The sequence below is a fragment of the Cydia pomonella genome, chromosome 13 (assembly GCF_033807575.1).
Source record: "Cydia pomonella isolate Wapato2018A chromosome 13, ilCydPomo1, whole genome shotgun sequence".
Taxonomy (NCBI): Eukaryota; Metazoa; Arthropoda; class Insecta; order Lepidoptera; family Tortricidae; genus Cydia; species Cydia pomonella.
Genome location: NC_084715.1, coordinates 12780493 through 12796726, shown reverse-complemented (window position 1 = coordinate 12796726; position 16234 = coordinate 12780493). Strand labels below are relative to the sequence as shown.

The 16234-nt window shown below is 38.1% G+C and overlaps 2 protein-coding genes across 4 annotated transcripts in view; one reads left to right on the top strand and one right to left on the bottom strand.

Annotated features, from left to right (window-relative positions):
• Nucleotides 1-16234, bottom strand: part of LOC133524568 (trypsin beta-like) — a 20507-nt gene extending 4273 nt beyond the window's left edge. Inside the window, exons 1-4 of the mRNA XM_061860652.1 lie at nucleotides 16201-16234; nucleotides 13923-14216; nucleotides 1456-1532; nucleotides 707-831 (exon numbers count right to left, since the gene is read on the bottom strand). Of these exons, the coding sequence (XP_061716636.1) occupies nucleotides 707-831; nucleotides 1456-1532; nucleotides 13923-14216; nucleotides 16201-16234 (530 nt within the window). The remainder of the gene's footprint in view (nucleotides 1-706; nucleotides 832-1455; nucleotides 1533-13922; nucleotides 14217-16200) is intronic.
• LOC133524244 (calcium-binding protein E63-1-like) overlaps nucleotides 14064-16234 on the top strand; it is a 33986-nt gene continuing 31815 nt past the window's right edge. Inside the window, exon 1 of one of the 3 annotated variants that reach the window (XM_061860144.1) lies at nucleotides 14064-14202. In XM_061860144.1, the coding sequence (XP_061716128.1) occupies nucleotides 14107-14202 (96 nt within the window). In that variant the 5' untranslated portion in view covers nucleotides 14064-14106. Of the gene's footprint in view, nucleotides 14203-14633; nucleotides 14768-16234 lie in introns of those variants that run through there. The other 2 variants (XM_061860147.1, XM_061860148.1) reach the window with 2 other exon arrangements.

The window sequence follows — 16234 nt, the reverse complement described above, 5'->3', positions numbered from 1 at the left end:
GCCGTGCTTTCCACCAGCGGCATTATAAAGCCTTAATTAGTATTCCTAAGCATGATTACAAATTGATAAGAATAAGTCGGCGCGCTTTTATAGTGCCGTGTTTAGAAATAGTTAAGTGCGGGTAATTTTGATAAAATCAATTTCAAAGATATCTATTTGACTCTGATAATATATAATACATATAAATGACTATAGGTAGTATAGGTACTTAATACCTACTCATACGTAGTTACCTTGTATTAATTTTCACCACACTCGCTCTTTATCTTATTTTTTGATAAGTACTTATTCAACGTTGCATTTTATCCTTTAGAGTGCAAAGTAATTTAATTTAATTTCAGCTGTTTTGTAATAAATACTAAATAATTAGCGTTAATTTAGATTTGTAATATAATACACCTTCTAAAATTACCTCTAAAATACTGGCAACGCTCAAGATTCCACTTTGTGCAACCTTGCACTTGCTTGGATCTCAGGTATAAACGACAACTTTACGGCTAAGTACCGCCAGTTTTGAAATTTACATATTCGCTCACGTCTACGTAACTTACTTTCTCATCTTGCTCGTATTGGCATATTATTTAGTGCAAGCGAGATGTATTGAAAGTAAGTTACGTAGAAGTAAGTGAATATGTCAATGTCAAAACTGGTTGTAGCCGTATTTTGCTCCCTTGTTAAATAAAATGCAGTCAAGGCAAAGACTTACTTGTCATAAAGCTCGTGCGTAAATATTTCTAAGACTGTCGCATGCGGCGGGTCGCCGCAGAAATTGTTCAGCTGAAGAAGGTAGCCCGTGCCATGGACGCAGTGCGCGGCAGTGCTGGCAACCTCCTGGGGACAATTTGGAAGTTTGATCCTCCGGTTCACGCCGTGCGCTACGTACAGCACCAGGGCAGACAGTAGCGACGTAAACGGGAGACGAAGGCCTAAGCTAAAGTACTTAATATAGTTTATGCTACAAAAACTCTTAAGAGTTTGGTTAGACTGCCAAATAAAAATGGAGGGGATCCGTTTAAGGGCATATTCGGTATTTATCGTGTTCTGATTAGGAAAATGTGTAATATGCCCTTAAACGGATCCCCACTGTTTTTGTTACACCATGTAGATTCACTATGCGTAAAAAAATGTTATTTATAGACTTCATACGTTACCGAGATCACATTCTATAAATGTTTATATTATTGCCCTAGTCGGTCAAATACTATTTCTTGTTGATGTTAACAACAAACTTTTTCAAAAGCTAAGAAAGTGATGTCAAATAGATAGTACAAAAATGCATTACTGGTGAATTGAATGCTACTTATAAAATCATGGTTTAAAAAGAGTCCTCAGGAGAACATAAAATTGACCGGAACGAGTGACAACATTTTTTTAAATAAATAAATAGTTTACACCTAACTAACTCTTATGTTGCGTTTCAGCTTCTAACTCAAGCTAAATGGAACTTTATTCTACCTGAGTGAGCAGCGTTGCTCCACATAGATGCTGCCCGTTGGTTGTATTGCGGAGAGATGCTACACGCAGTTGATCACCTAACAAAAGTAATTAAATCTATAATTATGGATAGCTTTGACAGAAGTTTACGACAGCCATTAGATGCGGATTCGCACGCCACTCATGTGTGTGAGCCGTCCACACCGGAGATACATGTCCGGTGTGGACGGCTCACAAAAATCCGGTAGGTAGTAGACGATAAGTAGTTAATTTACAATGTAATTTCACGAAAGAAAGAAATTCCATCGCATGAAAAAATAAAAAACAATTACATGTTTAATTTATATTGCACAACGAAAACTAAGAGAAAATGAAAATGTCTTACTTTTGGACTCCACCCAAATGCCATCACCACATCACCAGGTGTAAAGGTAATAAAATACTTCAAACTATCATCTCTAATTCTATATCGGATTGTATTCAACAATTTCAAATGGATCTAGAGCAGGGTTGCCATGACTATAGGGACCTCGAAATGATTAAGATAAGATTTTTAAAGTGCAAATGTGCCTCCGGAAATCGTAAATTACATCTAATAGTAAATAGTCTAGTTTTTTATATGCTTAATTGAATTGCCCGGTTTCACTCTAAATACATAGTAGGTATTTAGGCAAAAAACGTTCGTATATTGACGACAGTAAAATATTTTATGTATTTCCGTCTTGGAGGATTTAACAATTGGAGACGCTTTGTCTGTAATTTTCTGTACAAAACAGTCTCCCGTTTTTTGCGGGGCGGGGCACGTCAAATGAATGGCTATAGCTAAAGTAGGTAACGTACAAATAGCCATGTCAGATTAACATCAGTTCTTACAATACATATACTTGGGGTCATTATTCTCAGACGGCGGAGGCTCCGAAGATGAAATCAACCCGGGATTTGGGACCCGGGTACGTCCTTAAACTACGTCCAAAAGAGAGGTATGAGCTTTGTGAATGTCATCTCGCTTTGTGTGGTAGGGCACATCACAGCGGATGTTATTCCAGATCTAGAGCAGAGCCCAACTGGAGAAGTACCTCCACCTTACAGAAAACCGCAGCCAAATAATACTAGACCCTACTCATACACTGAAAGAAATGGTTTGCATAACTGTAACAAAATTTTGGTTACTGTTTACACAAAAATTGGGACTTGCGAACTATGTGTTATATGTTACAAAACCGTGTTTGGCTATCAGTGTTCAGGTACTGGGTATACACTACAAAATAAGTTTGTAAATTTATGCAAAGTTTATTTTCTTATAACCGTAGTTTAGTTATTTAGTAAAGTTACAAAACCAGTTCGGCTATCTATTTTTTTCAGTGTAGTGTTGTGTTCCTGCCGGTGAGTAAGGTTGCCAGAGCTCAACGAGGGGGAGAGGGGTTTAGGGTCAGCAACGCGCATGTAGTTCCTCTTCCTCTGGATTTGCAGGCGTACATAGGCTACGGAGACTGCTTACCATCAGACGGGTTGTATGCTTGTTTGCCACCGACGTAGAATTAAAAAAAAACAAGCGACGCGTCGCCATTACTAGGTCTGCCATGGAGAAATTCTCTAAGATCTGGAGAGACCGCAACATCACAAAGGCAACGAAGTCTCGTCTCGTTACGCGCAGGGAACATGACGCTATGGAGAGGCTTGTTGTTCAAGTTCAGGGCAGAGTGGATGGCACAATACCTATATTGCAGCCCTCAATGCGATGGACCAAGTTAAGCTCTCACCGGGTTACCTTTAAATCTGTGCGTGCGGCAGGCAATAATAGTACATTACGATACAAGTGCGAAAAATAGGAAACGAGTGGCGATCAATTAAAGCACGACCGAAGGGAGTGTTTTAAATCGACACGAGTCACGACACTAAGCGATGGAAACCACAGTGCGTGGTTCATTATTTAATTAAAATCATGTCATACATGATTTTACGAGAAACCTTTATGACCAACAAAGTTTAAAGACACCGTTAAAAGTGTAATAATATTTATTACTGAGTTTATTACCGCACTCGATCTCCGAACCTCCCACAACCCTTTTCACCCTTCGACATTCCACCACACAACTTATAAACACTATGAAAAAATAGAAATTTACTATCTTTACTGTTTGCCGTAGCATTTTAACGACGTTGTTATCATACTATACTGAAACATAGTCTCTAAATGAATTGTACTTTTACAAATAAGTATATTTCATAATTTACAAGCGTAAGTTTATCATTTTCTGTAGTTGGTTCCGTAAGTTCGTATCTATAATGTAACCGGGCTATCTAAAATATATTTTGTCTCACATTGTAAAAGTTGAACTAATGTAGTCCTAATTTAACTTGATCCATAGATTGAAAATAGATATGGTCAATCGGAGGTCAAAATGGTCTGGCGATGGTATAGAGATCGGTTAAAATCGCTGTGTAGCAAAGAAGCATTAGAAATTAGCACTTCACATTTTCATTATAGGGTTTCTTAAACACATTACTTATATGATAAGAATTAGTTAATGTTAGCTCTTCTGATGTTTAGGGCCACTTGCACCGGCCCACTAACCCGGGGTTAACCGGTAAAACGTGGAGTTACCATGGTTACTAGTACAATTTGTCACTGGGTTAACGGTTTAACCGGTTAACCCCGGGTTAGTGGAATGGTGCAAGTGGCGCAGTCTTATTCTTATGTTACCAAAAATAGTAAGTATTTATGAGACCCTCAAAGGCTTCTCATTTTTAGATTCTTCGCTGACTACGTAGAAAGCTAAATAAAAATAACATGTTGTAAGAGAGATCCGAATGGAAATCACGTTTTACAATTTTTCAGGAGATAGTTGTCTTCTGGGAAATCGTTGTGTTGTGGTTTCATCGCAGATGCAAGAAATAACAAATGCAGTTTCTTAGTTCAAGTATAAAAGGACATTAGAAGAAGTTTGTCAGGCAGTTCCAGAGACACGCAGCGTGAAGCGATGCATATGTGGTGGGTTGTAGCTGTGATTAAAATAGTACATTACGATACAAGTGCGAAAAATAGGAAATTCGAAACGAGTGGCGATAAATTAAAACACGACCGAAGGGAGTGTTTTAAATCGACACGAGTTGCGAATTACCTATTCGCACATGTATCGTACAACGTTTTACAGTACATATGGCCCTTTAAATGTTCGACACAGTAACATAATATGCTACTTCTCGCACTAGTGCTATAAAGTAGCCCCATATGTACTGTAAAAAGTATTTTTCTACTCGTCAACTGTTATTCTTATTAAGATTTCGAATAATTAAATAAAAAAATTAAAAAGCCTTTTTTTCTTGCAAGTTAGTTACAATGTCAACATGATTCGAAAATTGGAAGGAATATACATAATTATGATAACTAGTCAAAAATGACATTATTTTTACATAAATAAAATTTCAAATTGAATTTTTAAATAACACTAAGAATATTCCTACCTTATGGTAAAGGCCTCCTCCAGAGAGAGCCAGTTAGATCGGTCTTGTGCTGTTAGAGTCCACTTTGTCTTCGGTCTTCCATCTTTGTGTTTGCCTATTGGTCCGGGCCACATAGTTATCTCGTTAGTCCATCTTTTGTCTGCCATTCTTGCGATTAAGATTTCGTATACCAAACTATAATTGCGTACTTTCATGTATGGGCTCCCAACTCAACTATGAAATTTATTTCGATACGCCGTAGTCAACTATAAAAAAATTACCAATCACGTGCCACCGCGCTCCCATAGAACGGGGGACGGGCGGGCAAAGAGTCGCGCGTTTGTGTCTTTTGTCTACTTAGATACTTACCAATTTTCATTACTTATTTAGGTTTTATAGTAAAAAAAAATTTTTATGACTCGTAGAAAAAGTATTGTATACAATAGTGATATAATCAAGCTTTTAAATCTCGTACTTTACTCAAATGAAAAGGTCTCTATTATATCACGATTGTATAAAATACTATTATACGCATAAAAATCTATTTTATGCAACCTATAGTAAAAACCCTTTAATGGAACCGGCACCAGTAATGGGATGGTATAGACAAATCCTATAAAACAAGTATTTACCATCAGTTTTTAAACGCTGACAATATATTACTAATATTTAATACTAGAAATTACTCGTGCAGGCTCTAATTTTGCCAGTTATTGACTATGCGGAGGCGTGCACGACTAATATCTCTCAGGAGTACCGTCTTATGAATAATGGCATACGTTTCATTATCGGACGTCGCTAATACGACCATGTTTCTTTTTATCGCCGTCAGCTAAATTGGCTCTCCATCCGTCGTCGTAGGTCCTTTAGAATCCTGAGTATTTTATTCTCCATTTTGTTCGAGCCTTCCTCTACGTATAAATTCACCTTCATCACCCCCCGTCCAGGATGTAAACTCCGTTCCTCCCGTTCTCTCAAACTCTCGATTCCTTCTCGCCGTACTTGTTTTATGTCTAACTCTTTCGCCGTTGAGGCAATCCTTCTCTGGAATTCCCTCCCTCTCTTTATTCGACAAACCCTAAGCAAACCCGTTTTCAAACGCCTACTTCGCAAGCATCTTCTGTCAGAAGAACTTAAGGTTCACCATCATGTATATGTACATAATTTTATGTATTAGTCTATCTTTTATACATTATATAAATAGTAGTATTTAATTATTTATATATTTTTAATATTATTTGACTTCACGTTTAATTTTTCCCTTATTACTTGTTATTAATTTTTCCTGCACCAACATACACAAATGTCTCTGTTTGACCCAATGGTTGACTGGTAGATAATTTTTTCATTTGTACATGTTTCTTTATGTGTGCAATAAAGTTTAAATAAATAAATAAATTACCATAAACAAGAGCCAAAGAGCTGCTATAAGTTTGATTTTTCATTGATGTTTGTTAGTTTGAAAATTAATGACGCCATACATTCCATGGCTGGAGCAAAAATTCATAGTTTTAATTGGTTAATATTATTGAAACCAATTGCAGTTGCTTTCATTAATTACATAGAAAACAGAGGATGAATTGGACATTCAATTTTTAAAGCATAAAGCGATCGAAATTTTACAGATGTCGGTGAAATATCCAAAATACTCCAATTTTTCTCTTAAATGTCCCATGATTGGTGCCGTTAACATATATTATTCTAAGACGAATTTTATGATTACCCAGTAACATAATAATTTTTCGATTTATTTTATTCGGGAACCCTATTTAACAAAACTGTGACGAACGTGAAACGCAGCACCACGTGTAAACAGGTGTCCACTCTGAGCGCGAACAAAAGCCAACTTTAATGGCTGCTGTTGTTTTAATTTCATGGATCTCTATTTAGAGTTAGGTACATATACTTCTCGTAAAGGGATTTTAAGATAACAGGGCATTGACTGTGACAAGTTAATGCAATATAAGTAATGTTTGCTTAGCCTTGAACTCACAAATGTTTAATTTGGGTCAACTTAATTTAATTATCTTTAAAAAAATTAGTTACAAATTTAATCCAGTCAAGGTAATAAATATCGACACGGACAAAATGCCAAAAATATGTATACGCGACCTTATTGTCATTTATATTAAGGTAGTTTGTACATAAATAATATGTTTGTTTGTTATATAATTTACCGCACAAGTGCGATAATTAGCAGATTACGTAACTACGTCGAAAATATAAAGAGCCATATGTACTGTACAATGTTGTACGATACAAGTGCGATTTCCTACTTTTCGCACCTGTATCGTAATGCACAACGAACTGAGCAATAATATCTAAATTTTAGTAGTACCTACCTATAGCCATAAGACATTTCATATATCTATATAATTTGCGCGCATACTACCTATGCAAGATAAGGCGACTATAAATAAATAAATAAATAAATAAATAAATATTATAGGACATTATTACACAAATTGACTAAGTCCCACAGTAAGCTCAATAAGGCTTGTGTTGAGGGTACTTAGACAACGATATATATAATATATAAATATTTATAAATACTTAAATACATAGAAAACACCCATGACTCAGGAACAAATATCCATGCTCGTCACACGAATAAATGCCCTTACCAGGATTTGAACCCGGGACCATTAGCTTCGTAGGCAATGTCACTACCCATTAGGCCAACCCGGTCGTCGAAAGTATAATACCTGCATAACACTATAAGAATAATACCTGCCTAAATCTGCGCTATAGTCGGCGTCACGCACACACCGACCACAGATCGAACGCCAACGGCGAATGAACTCCTCAAGGCGTGCATACAACACAATGGTGGCCTATATCCAGTGCAAGGTTCCCTGTGCTATGTGGGCGGCCATTGTTGTGCTTGTACGCCAAAAATCTGCGCAGAAAATAAAATGGGAGGTACAGTGAAAAATGTAGAAAATATTCTGTTAAAAGATAATAACACACGTGATTGAATCGGTTGTGTATGTAACTCGTTGTCGTTGTTATGGCTTCCTTTGTCATTTATATATGTATATATTTTTTGTATATAGTAATAAATGTAGTCTATCTTAACTTTATATGTGTAGTATATGTATTATATTGTATTTTTACTACTTTTTTCTTTATTTTTATTTTTTTTGCACCACCCGTTAACTTCGCTTCGTTCGCCATCTCACTATCTGAAGGTTGTCTGGAAGAGATCGCTGTTTAGCGATAAGTCCGCCTGTTGTTACCTACCAATGTGTATATTTTATCAATTTCTGTATCTGTTATTATTATTATTACTCGAGCGGCATTCGAACTAGATATACAGAATTCAAAGATGAGTCTAATGATGTTGCTCGTTATTTATTATCACCAATAATTATGATTATTTTTCAGATGACAAGTAGAAAAAAATATGTTTGCATACAGTTTGGTCACCCTACTCAATGTGACGTCTTGTCGCTTTCCATACAGCGTATGTCAAAAGTCATAGGGTGTCCATGATTACTTCGTATATAATTCATTTTACTTGAAAAATAATAAAAATCAAACTAATTATCTTTCAATCAAATACTACCGTATGATTATGTAAATCATTTATAGATTCAGAAAAAGTGGTTATGGATCACGACCCAGAAATCACCCTGTATATGTATGTTATTGATATGTTGTTACTCGCTTTCACTGGTGCAACCAAAATGTATACACGAGCAGTGTCAGAATGACATGAATTTGTAAGTTTCAATTGGCCTCCAGACAGGCAGCCAGCTTGATTTGCTTTGTCGCAGGCTACTCCATATGTCAAGTGCGACAGTAAGTATATATGTATAGGAAAAAATATCTTTTTCACTGTCGAACCGAATGCCAGTCCTGCCCGCGTAGCCAACGTGCCTATCGTTCACGCTCCGTGGCGAACGGAACGCAACGGTCACAGTCGCACTAATATGGAAGAGTGATAGAGAGAGATGACTGCGATACGCTACGGAGCGTTAACGTTGTAACGTTGGCTACGCGGCCTGGTGCGGTTAAGAAAACTGTCCATTATTTGCGGGGGTATTATTAACCAGTAGGTAGTGTAACAGCCAAATAGCTTGTCACCGAGTTGAAACATATCATCAGTCCTCCTTTTTTGAAGTCGGTTAAATACCTTTTCAACTAGTGGCTCTGTGAGCTGTAGACCTTGCGGTAAGCTTCATAAGCTTAAAAACGAAAAAATAAATAATAGGTACTTACGATGAGTCATAATAACAGCGAATTCTACTGGCACTTATGTCCTACTTTATGCCAATTTCCGCCATATTTAACATTTTCCAAAAAACGAAACCGTAGAATTTTTTATCTAACTATCGAAACTGCTCACAAAATTTTATGAGATTCGGTTGAGAAATGCGACCTTCAGAGGTAAACATCCGGACGTACGAAAGTCGCCAGCAACATGCTGGATGAGGCCATTTCGTGACACTTTACTCTCACTATGTTCTCTTTTATGTGTCTATTACTGTTTGTGTGTTTATGAATAAAACAAATTCTATTCTATTATATTTTTGCGCAAGCTGAAACGGAGACTTTCGCTAACGCTTGATCAAAACGAAAACAGACTTGAAAAAGTGTATAATAAAATATTATTCCTTTTATATGCTGTATATGTTAGAAGTCAGTGCCAAGACTGCCAAGTTCCAAGTGCTAGTAATCTTTCACAATGTCGAACCGAATGCCTGGACTTCAAACATATCAGTTGGTCCATAGTTGGTCATATAAAAGGAATAATATTTTATTTTATCCTTTTTGAAGTCGGTTTTCTTTTTTAGAAAGGTTTTAAGTTTTTGGTATGAGTGACGCAGCATTCTGCAAGCTAAAAGCTAAAAAAAAATTGAAAAAAAAGTGTAACACTGATTAGACCGATTTAAATCTAATAGTGAAACGTGTGAGCGTGATGCACCGAAATTAAAATCACTCGGGCGTCAGCACGGTCATCATGCCTGTCACGTTCTAACAAGTATGTAAGTGCGAGAGTGACAGGCGATAAAAACGTAACCATGCTGCTACCGGTATCATTTTTTTTGCCATTTGCTGGCGTGTGCTTAACCCATTCAGCGCTAGAGTCTGTTCGGAAAGAGAAGAGTCGTGGAATGTATTGGGCCCCATATATTCCACGACTCTTCTCTTTCCGCACAGACTCTAAATAATCACGACATGTTGTTGATTTGCCTCTACGAAGCATTTCCTCTACACACCGGGAAACCTACGTTATTGGCCGCTACTACGACCGTAGTACAGCGGTGAATGTATATGCATCTAATCTAACTCATACTCGCATATTAGTGCGAGGGAGATGTGATGTATGTGATGATTGTCAGCGAATATGTCAATTTGACACTGCTAAGGCAGTCGTGGTAAGGCTAAAGAGTTACTCAAGAGGATAGGCCACGGCCGCTTTTCTATAAATGATTGAATGATAGAAACGTAGTCCCCATTTTCCACTCCGGATATTGACAAAATGTTTTTACATATTTTGATGTACCTATATTAACTATAATCAGTTAACTTATTTTTATTTGTGTAAAAATCAGGAGCGAAAAACAGATTTCATACAAATTTTTAAATGCTTCTAACTTTTATAATAACTAAAAATTCGAATTGGCGAGAAGTCGCACAGGACCGAGAAAAGTGGCGCTCTCTTGTGTCGGAGGCCAAGTCTCATTTTTAGGGTTCCGTAGCCAAATGGCATAAAACGGAACCCTTATAGTTTCGCCATGTCCGTCTGTCTGTCTGTCTGTCTGTCTGTCTGTCTGTCTGTCTGTCCAAGGCTTTGCTCCGTGGTCGTTAGTGCTAGAAAGCTGAAATTTGGCATGGATATATAAATAAAAAAAGCCGACAAAGTCGTACAATAAAATCAAAAAATTTAATTTTTTTTAGGGTACCTCCCCTACACGTAAAGTGGGGGTGAATTTTTTTTTCGCTTCAACCCTAGATTGTGGGGTATCGTTGGAAAGGTCTTTCAAAACTAATAGGGATTTTCAAGAAACATTTTTTGATAAAGTGAATATATTCGGAGATAATCGCTCCGAAAGAAAAAAAATGTGTCCCCCCCCTCTAACTTTTGAACCATAGGTCCAAAAAATATGAAAAAAAATCGTGGAAGTAGAGCTCGTGAAATACATTAAATGAAAACTATAGCGGACATGATCAGTTAAGCTGTTTTTGAGTTATCGCAAAAAGTTTTCCCTTCATAGTAAAAAGACTTTAATTAGGTACTGATTATGCAAATTTGTCTATTTGTTTAACTCGGGTGAAAGGTACCGTTTCATCCCTTGGTTAACAATTTACTATACTTTAAGCTCCAGTTTAGCTTATTGTGACGGAAGAGTAACTACGGAACCCTACACTGAGCGTGGCCCGACATGCTCTTGGCCGGTTTTAATAATGTAAATATCCAGAGAGGAAAATGAGGACTACGTTTGTATGAAAAGGCGGTTTCGGGGCGGCCGTGGCCTATCCTCATAACGATAACGACCCGGAAATGGACAGAAAAATGTCAAGTGTCAGATGCAATTGTCTGATGTGAACAAGTAATCCAAAACTCCCTAGACCCCAGTCTATGTTCTGTTTCCAAGAAAATTTAAAATTGTTTTTCTAGGCTGTCCAGTGGCCTAATTTGTCGGCCAACTAGGTTCTTGACCCGTCTTCATGAAAATCAAATAAAACGCACTGTAAACTGCTCTAAGAGCATTGTGTTTATTGTTCAACCTCTTGGCAATTAGATTAGTGTTTAATAGGATGGAGTCCAAAAAACCACTACCCATTTTTTTACCACTGTGCTGTGTGAAAAAAATAAACCATACTATTTACTTATGTTTTACAGTTGAACTATTTGCAATTCGTAGTTTTATAGTTCGTGTCATTCGTCAAATCTAACCTTTAATGACATGACCATACGAGTCAAAGCACGCGTCTTCGTGAATGGCACGATCTATATACAGTTAATCATCGTGATTGTTCCACTATTTGAGCTCGTTTCATTAGATAGGCCGGTAAGTAACTATTAGTGTTTATAACGCTAAGCTAAGAAAAATATGGAAACCTGACACATGCAAACGTACCTACTGGCCATTCCAGTAAATTGCAAGTGTGAAAAGCAAGACCCTTAACACAAGTGTTTTGTTTATCAAGCGCATAAAGTCACATGAATCATTCAAAGAATGCAAGTACCTACTTACTTCCCCGTAAACGCTTTTTAATGAGCGCTAATTAGTTATTATCAAGTGCACTTCATCGCAGGACGTTTCAAATCGGTCACGCTTGTTTGCGGCGTGTACTAAGTGATGAGTGCGTTGGAAATAGCCTGTCTATAATTATTTAGTGTTATTGTTGTGGGCTGGCATGCCAAAACGACAACAGACAGGTAGCGGGCAGCGGGAGGGTTTATGTAACACGAGGGCGCGGACTCGTGACCGCAGGGCTGGCGCAATTGCGCAACGCAAGCAGAAAAACTGCAGATATTTTCTAATTTATTTTTCATACAGTGGCTTCAGCACATTGTATTTTTTAACTTTGCTCACTTTAGTAGTGGCTTCGGGACCATAGGGTTGTAGCCCTATGTTTGCTAACGTCATGAGCATAAAAAAATCAGCCAATTTTTTTCCTGATGATGCCATCGAGCTGGTCTGATGATGGAGACAGGAGGTGACCATGGGAACTCTGTGATAAAATAACGTAACCTAATTGTGTTTGGGTTTATTAGAATTGTCACGACGTTGCCTGATGAAAGCTAAGTACAGTCAGCAATAAAAATTTGTATCAAAACTTAAATTGACGAAAAACTTTTTTATGTTGATTGTTTACCCGTATAATTTAACATTAAATCTGAATAAAAAGAAGGAATTAAGCCGCTTCCGATTTCACTTTAGCAAGACTACATTTGAATAACAACAAGTGTACCTATGTTCTGTAAAAAACAGCGTGTGCATTATTTGGTGTAAATTAGTTACAAGAATTGCTTATATTTCCCACGCGCCATCACATTTACCATTTCCACGAAATTGACGCGTAGAAAGCTCGTTAATTTGATAAAAAAACTGACAAGCTTGCAAGTCACGATAGGTACTGAATATTACTAGCTTTGAAGCAGTATTTTCCTAACTAGAACGATAAGGTTAGTAATGACTACATAAAAAGGTTTTGGTTGGTTTAATACGTAAAAATTATAATCATATTGTTCAAATAAGATTTCAATTTTGTTTTATAACACTTTAAACTCTCGCGTTTTCTAACACATATTTACTTATATAATAAAGGATTGCAAAAGCTCACGTCACGTGGTCACGAATGACTGTCATCCGTGACCACAGGTGGTGCAACCCGTTGAAACGTCGGATTTAAGGTAAAAATAATGAAATCGCGGTAGAGTCGGTAGACGCGTTTATATTATTTTATTTATTCTCCTCCTTTCGAAATTACTTTACTGACTTACATGCCTACCGTTTCATAAGGGAGCAACAATGCGAAAGTCAATAAAGTTCAAGGTTACGTAGGGCTTTATTGAAGGTCGTTATCAAGTTCCCATGGTTGACATTGGCCGGATAATTTGTGCGGCAGTAGGGCGATAAGTGCGACAACAAATTATAGTTAACTTAGCTTGACCATAACTATTGTTGACAAATAGATGTAGGGTTGTGATTTGCGCTTTAGAATTGGAATAAAATAAGTTTGTAATTGAGCGAAATTTTAAATTATTTATATCGAAATTTTGAAATGAGTTCTTGTTGTATATAAATGTTTCTTTATCTGGAGGAAATTACTTATGCTAGAATGCAGAACAGTCACATGTACTTGCATATTTACCAAAATTTTCCAGGATTGTTATTTTAATAGTTTCTGACAAATATTTTTATATTGTTATCTGGCATAATAATATGCGAAAATAATACAACACAACGATTGTTTCTGTTAATGATATAAAGATACGGTTGACGGACAAGATTAAGGTGGGTTGATGAAAGTTGCAACCAGATTCTTATTTAGAAAATATAAATCCAATAAATAGTAAAACGTACCAGATAACTCGCTGACAGCGTGTGACTCGCACCTGGCCGCCTTTATCGCCCGCGCGTGCTGCGTCGCTGGCATCGGTGGCAGCCCTAGGCGGGCGGGCGGCCGCGCGGCAGCGGCAGCGGACCGCCCGCCGGCAGTGCTCCGCCGTGAGCCGACCGCGCGCGCTAGCGCCGCTCCCGCGCCGCCATGGACCGCGCCGGCGGTTCCACGCCACCCCAGACTCCCCCGCCCGCGCACTCCGGATTCGGCGCTTTCTGCAGCGCCATCTCTGATACTATCACGGTATGTACTAACGACTTGGACCCGACGTTGTTTTCAAACGGCGCTAGAATTTACGATGCTCAAACTGGCAGCAGCTGACCGCCGTCTAGTATCCGGCGACCTCTGCCGCCCACGGGTCGGGCGTGCTTTACGACACATCACTCGTTCCAAACACATTCGGCTCGTATCTTAATATAATTCCATGAAATGGGTGATTCGTGTTGCCACCGTACCCTTCTATTTCGAGAAGCACGTGGTCACCGAGGCCGCGGACCCTCGAGTCGCTTGGGCGTTAGTGTCGCCGCCGTAATCGTAGAAATAGAGCGGAATCAGAATAAAATATATGGAGGTAGTAAAAAATATAAACAAGTTTATTATTAGAGTGCTGATGGTTGAAGCTGGGTCGCATCGCTCGGCCGTGAATTGTCCGATGGTGGCGATCTACCGAAATACCCCCGCGTACAAAGCCGGCGACCGCACTCGCGGCGCGCGCTCGACCACACGACACATCACGTCGCAGACCTCACTCCACTCCACACCTGGCCACAACTGCTGAGACTTCGACACACGTCAGCTGACAACTTAGGTACATAAAAACCAGTCTATAAACTCCTTGAGAAAAACACGGTACTTTGAGATTGACAATTTCGGAAACGGTTATACAAACAAAACAGCGCGAGTGAAACCGGCGTCCTGCAACGTGTGAATGTGTGATCGATGTTCATTTGTGTTTATTTGTAAAATTTAAATACCGTGGTGACCCACGTGCGCGCCTGATTGATTTGTTTACCAACTCTGGAAACGAATATTTATTTTGAAGTGTGTGATAAGATAAGTTCTAGTTTAGCGCGTTCCTATCTTGTTAGTGTGAACTGGTTCAGTAAACAAGTGCTTCAGTGACAGTATTCGTAAGTAAAAAGGACTTTAAGTTTAACCAAAAATATTTTTATTTAAATTTTATAAATATATTCATTTATGTAACTAATGATAAACCTAGTCCAATTGATATTCGTAATAATATATATAGGTACTATATGCTTGGTGATATACTTACTCAAATTTAGCGAATATCTGGAAAAAATGTACATAGGTACAGTCTATTTTTCTAAATTAATTTGTCAACAGTCACATGTTGAATTTCGTAATTTAAATAATACCAACATGGCTGCACAAGTTTCAAGAACACTATAAATAAGTAGTTGACTACGGAACCCTAAAAACTCGTGATCGCGAATCATTCTTTTTTTTTATTTTTAAATCACGGTTTCTTTAAACCTCTCTATAAGTATTATCAATTTTAACGTATTTGAACTTACCTAACCTAACTTACTTTCCTAAGTATAATTCAGTGAGGTTTAGTTAAAATACCTTCTTCTTCCTCGCGTTGTCCCGGCATTTGCCACGGCTCATGGGAGCCTGGGGTCCACTTGACAACTAATCCCAAGATTTGGCGTAGGCACTAGTTTTTACGAAAGCGACTGCCATCAGACCTTCCAACCCAGAGGATAAACTAGGCCTTGTTGGGATTAGTCCGGTTTCCTCACGATGTTTTCCTTCACCGAAAAGCGACTGGTAAATATCAAATGATATTTCGTACATAAGTTCCGAAAAACTCATTGGTACGAGCCGGGGTTTGAACCCGCGACCTCCGGATTGCAAGTCGCACGCTCTTACCTCTAGGCCACCAGCGCTTTTTAGTTAAAATACCTATAATACCTAAATATCATACTAGTACGAGTAGCTTTACTACGAGTGCCTAAGCAGTGTCAAACTGTCATATCGGCGAACGTCTGCGTAACTTAGTTTCTATACATCTCGCTCTTAATAATATGCGCGTACGAGCGAAATTAATAGAAAGTAAGTTATGCACATGCTGGCGAATATGTCAGTGTCAATCTGGTGGGTCTGGTGGTAGCCGTACTAAATAATACACTACGAAATCCGCAGGATTGTGATTTACAACTATTATAAACTTTAATTGTAAAGCTTTTATCTACTTATAAACGCCGACTGACCGACCTGCTTTAATGGGTTTCGACGACCGATCTGGCAT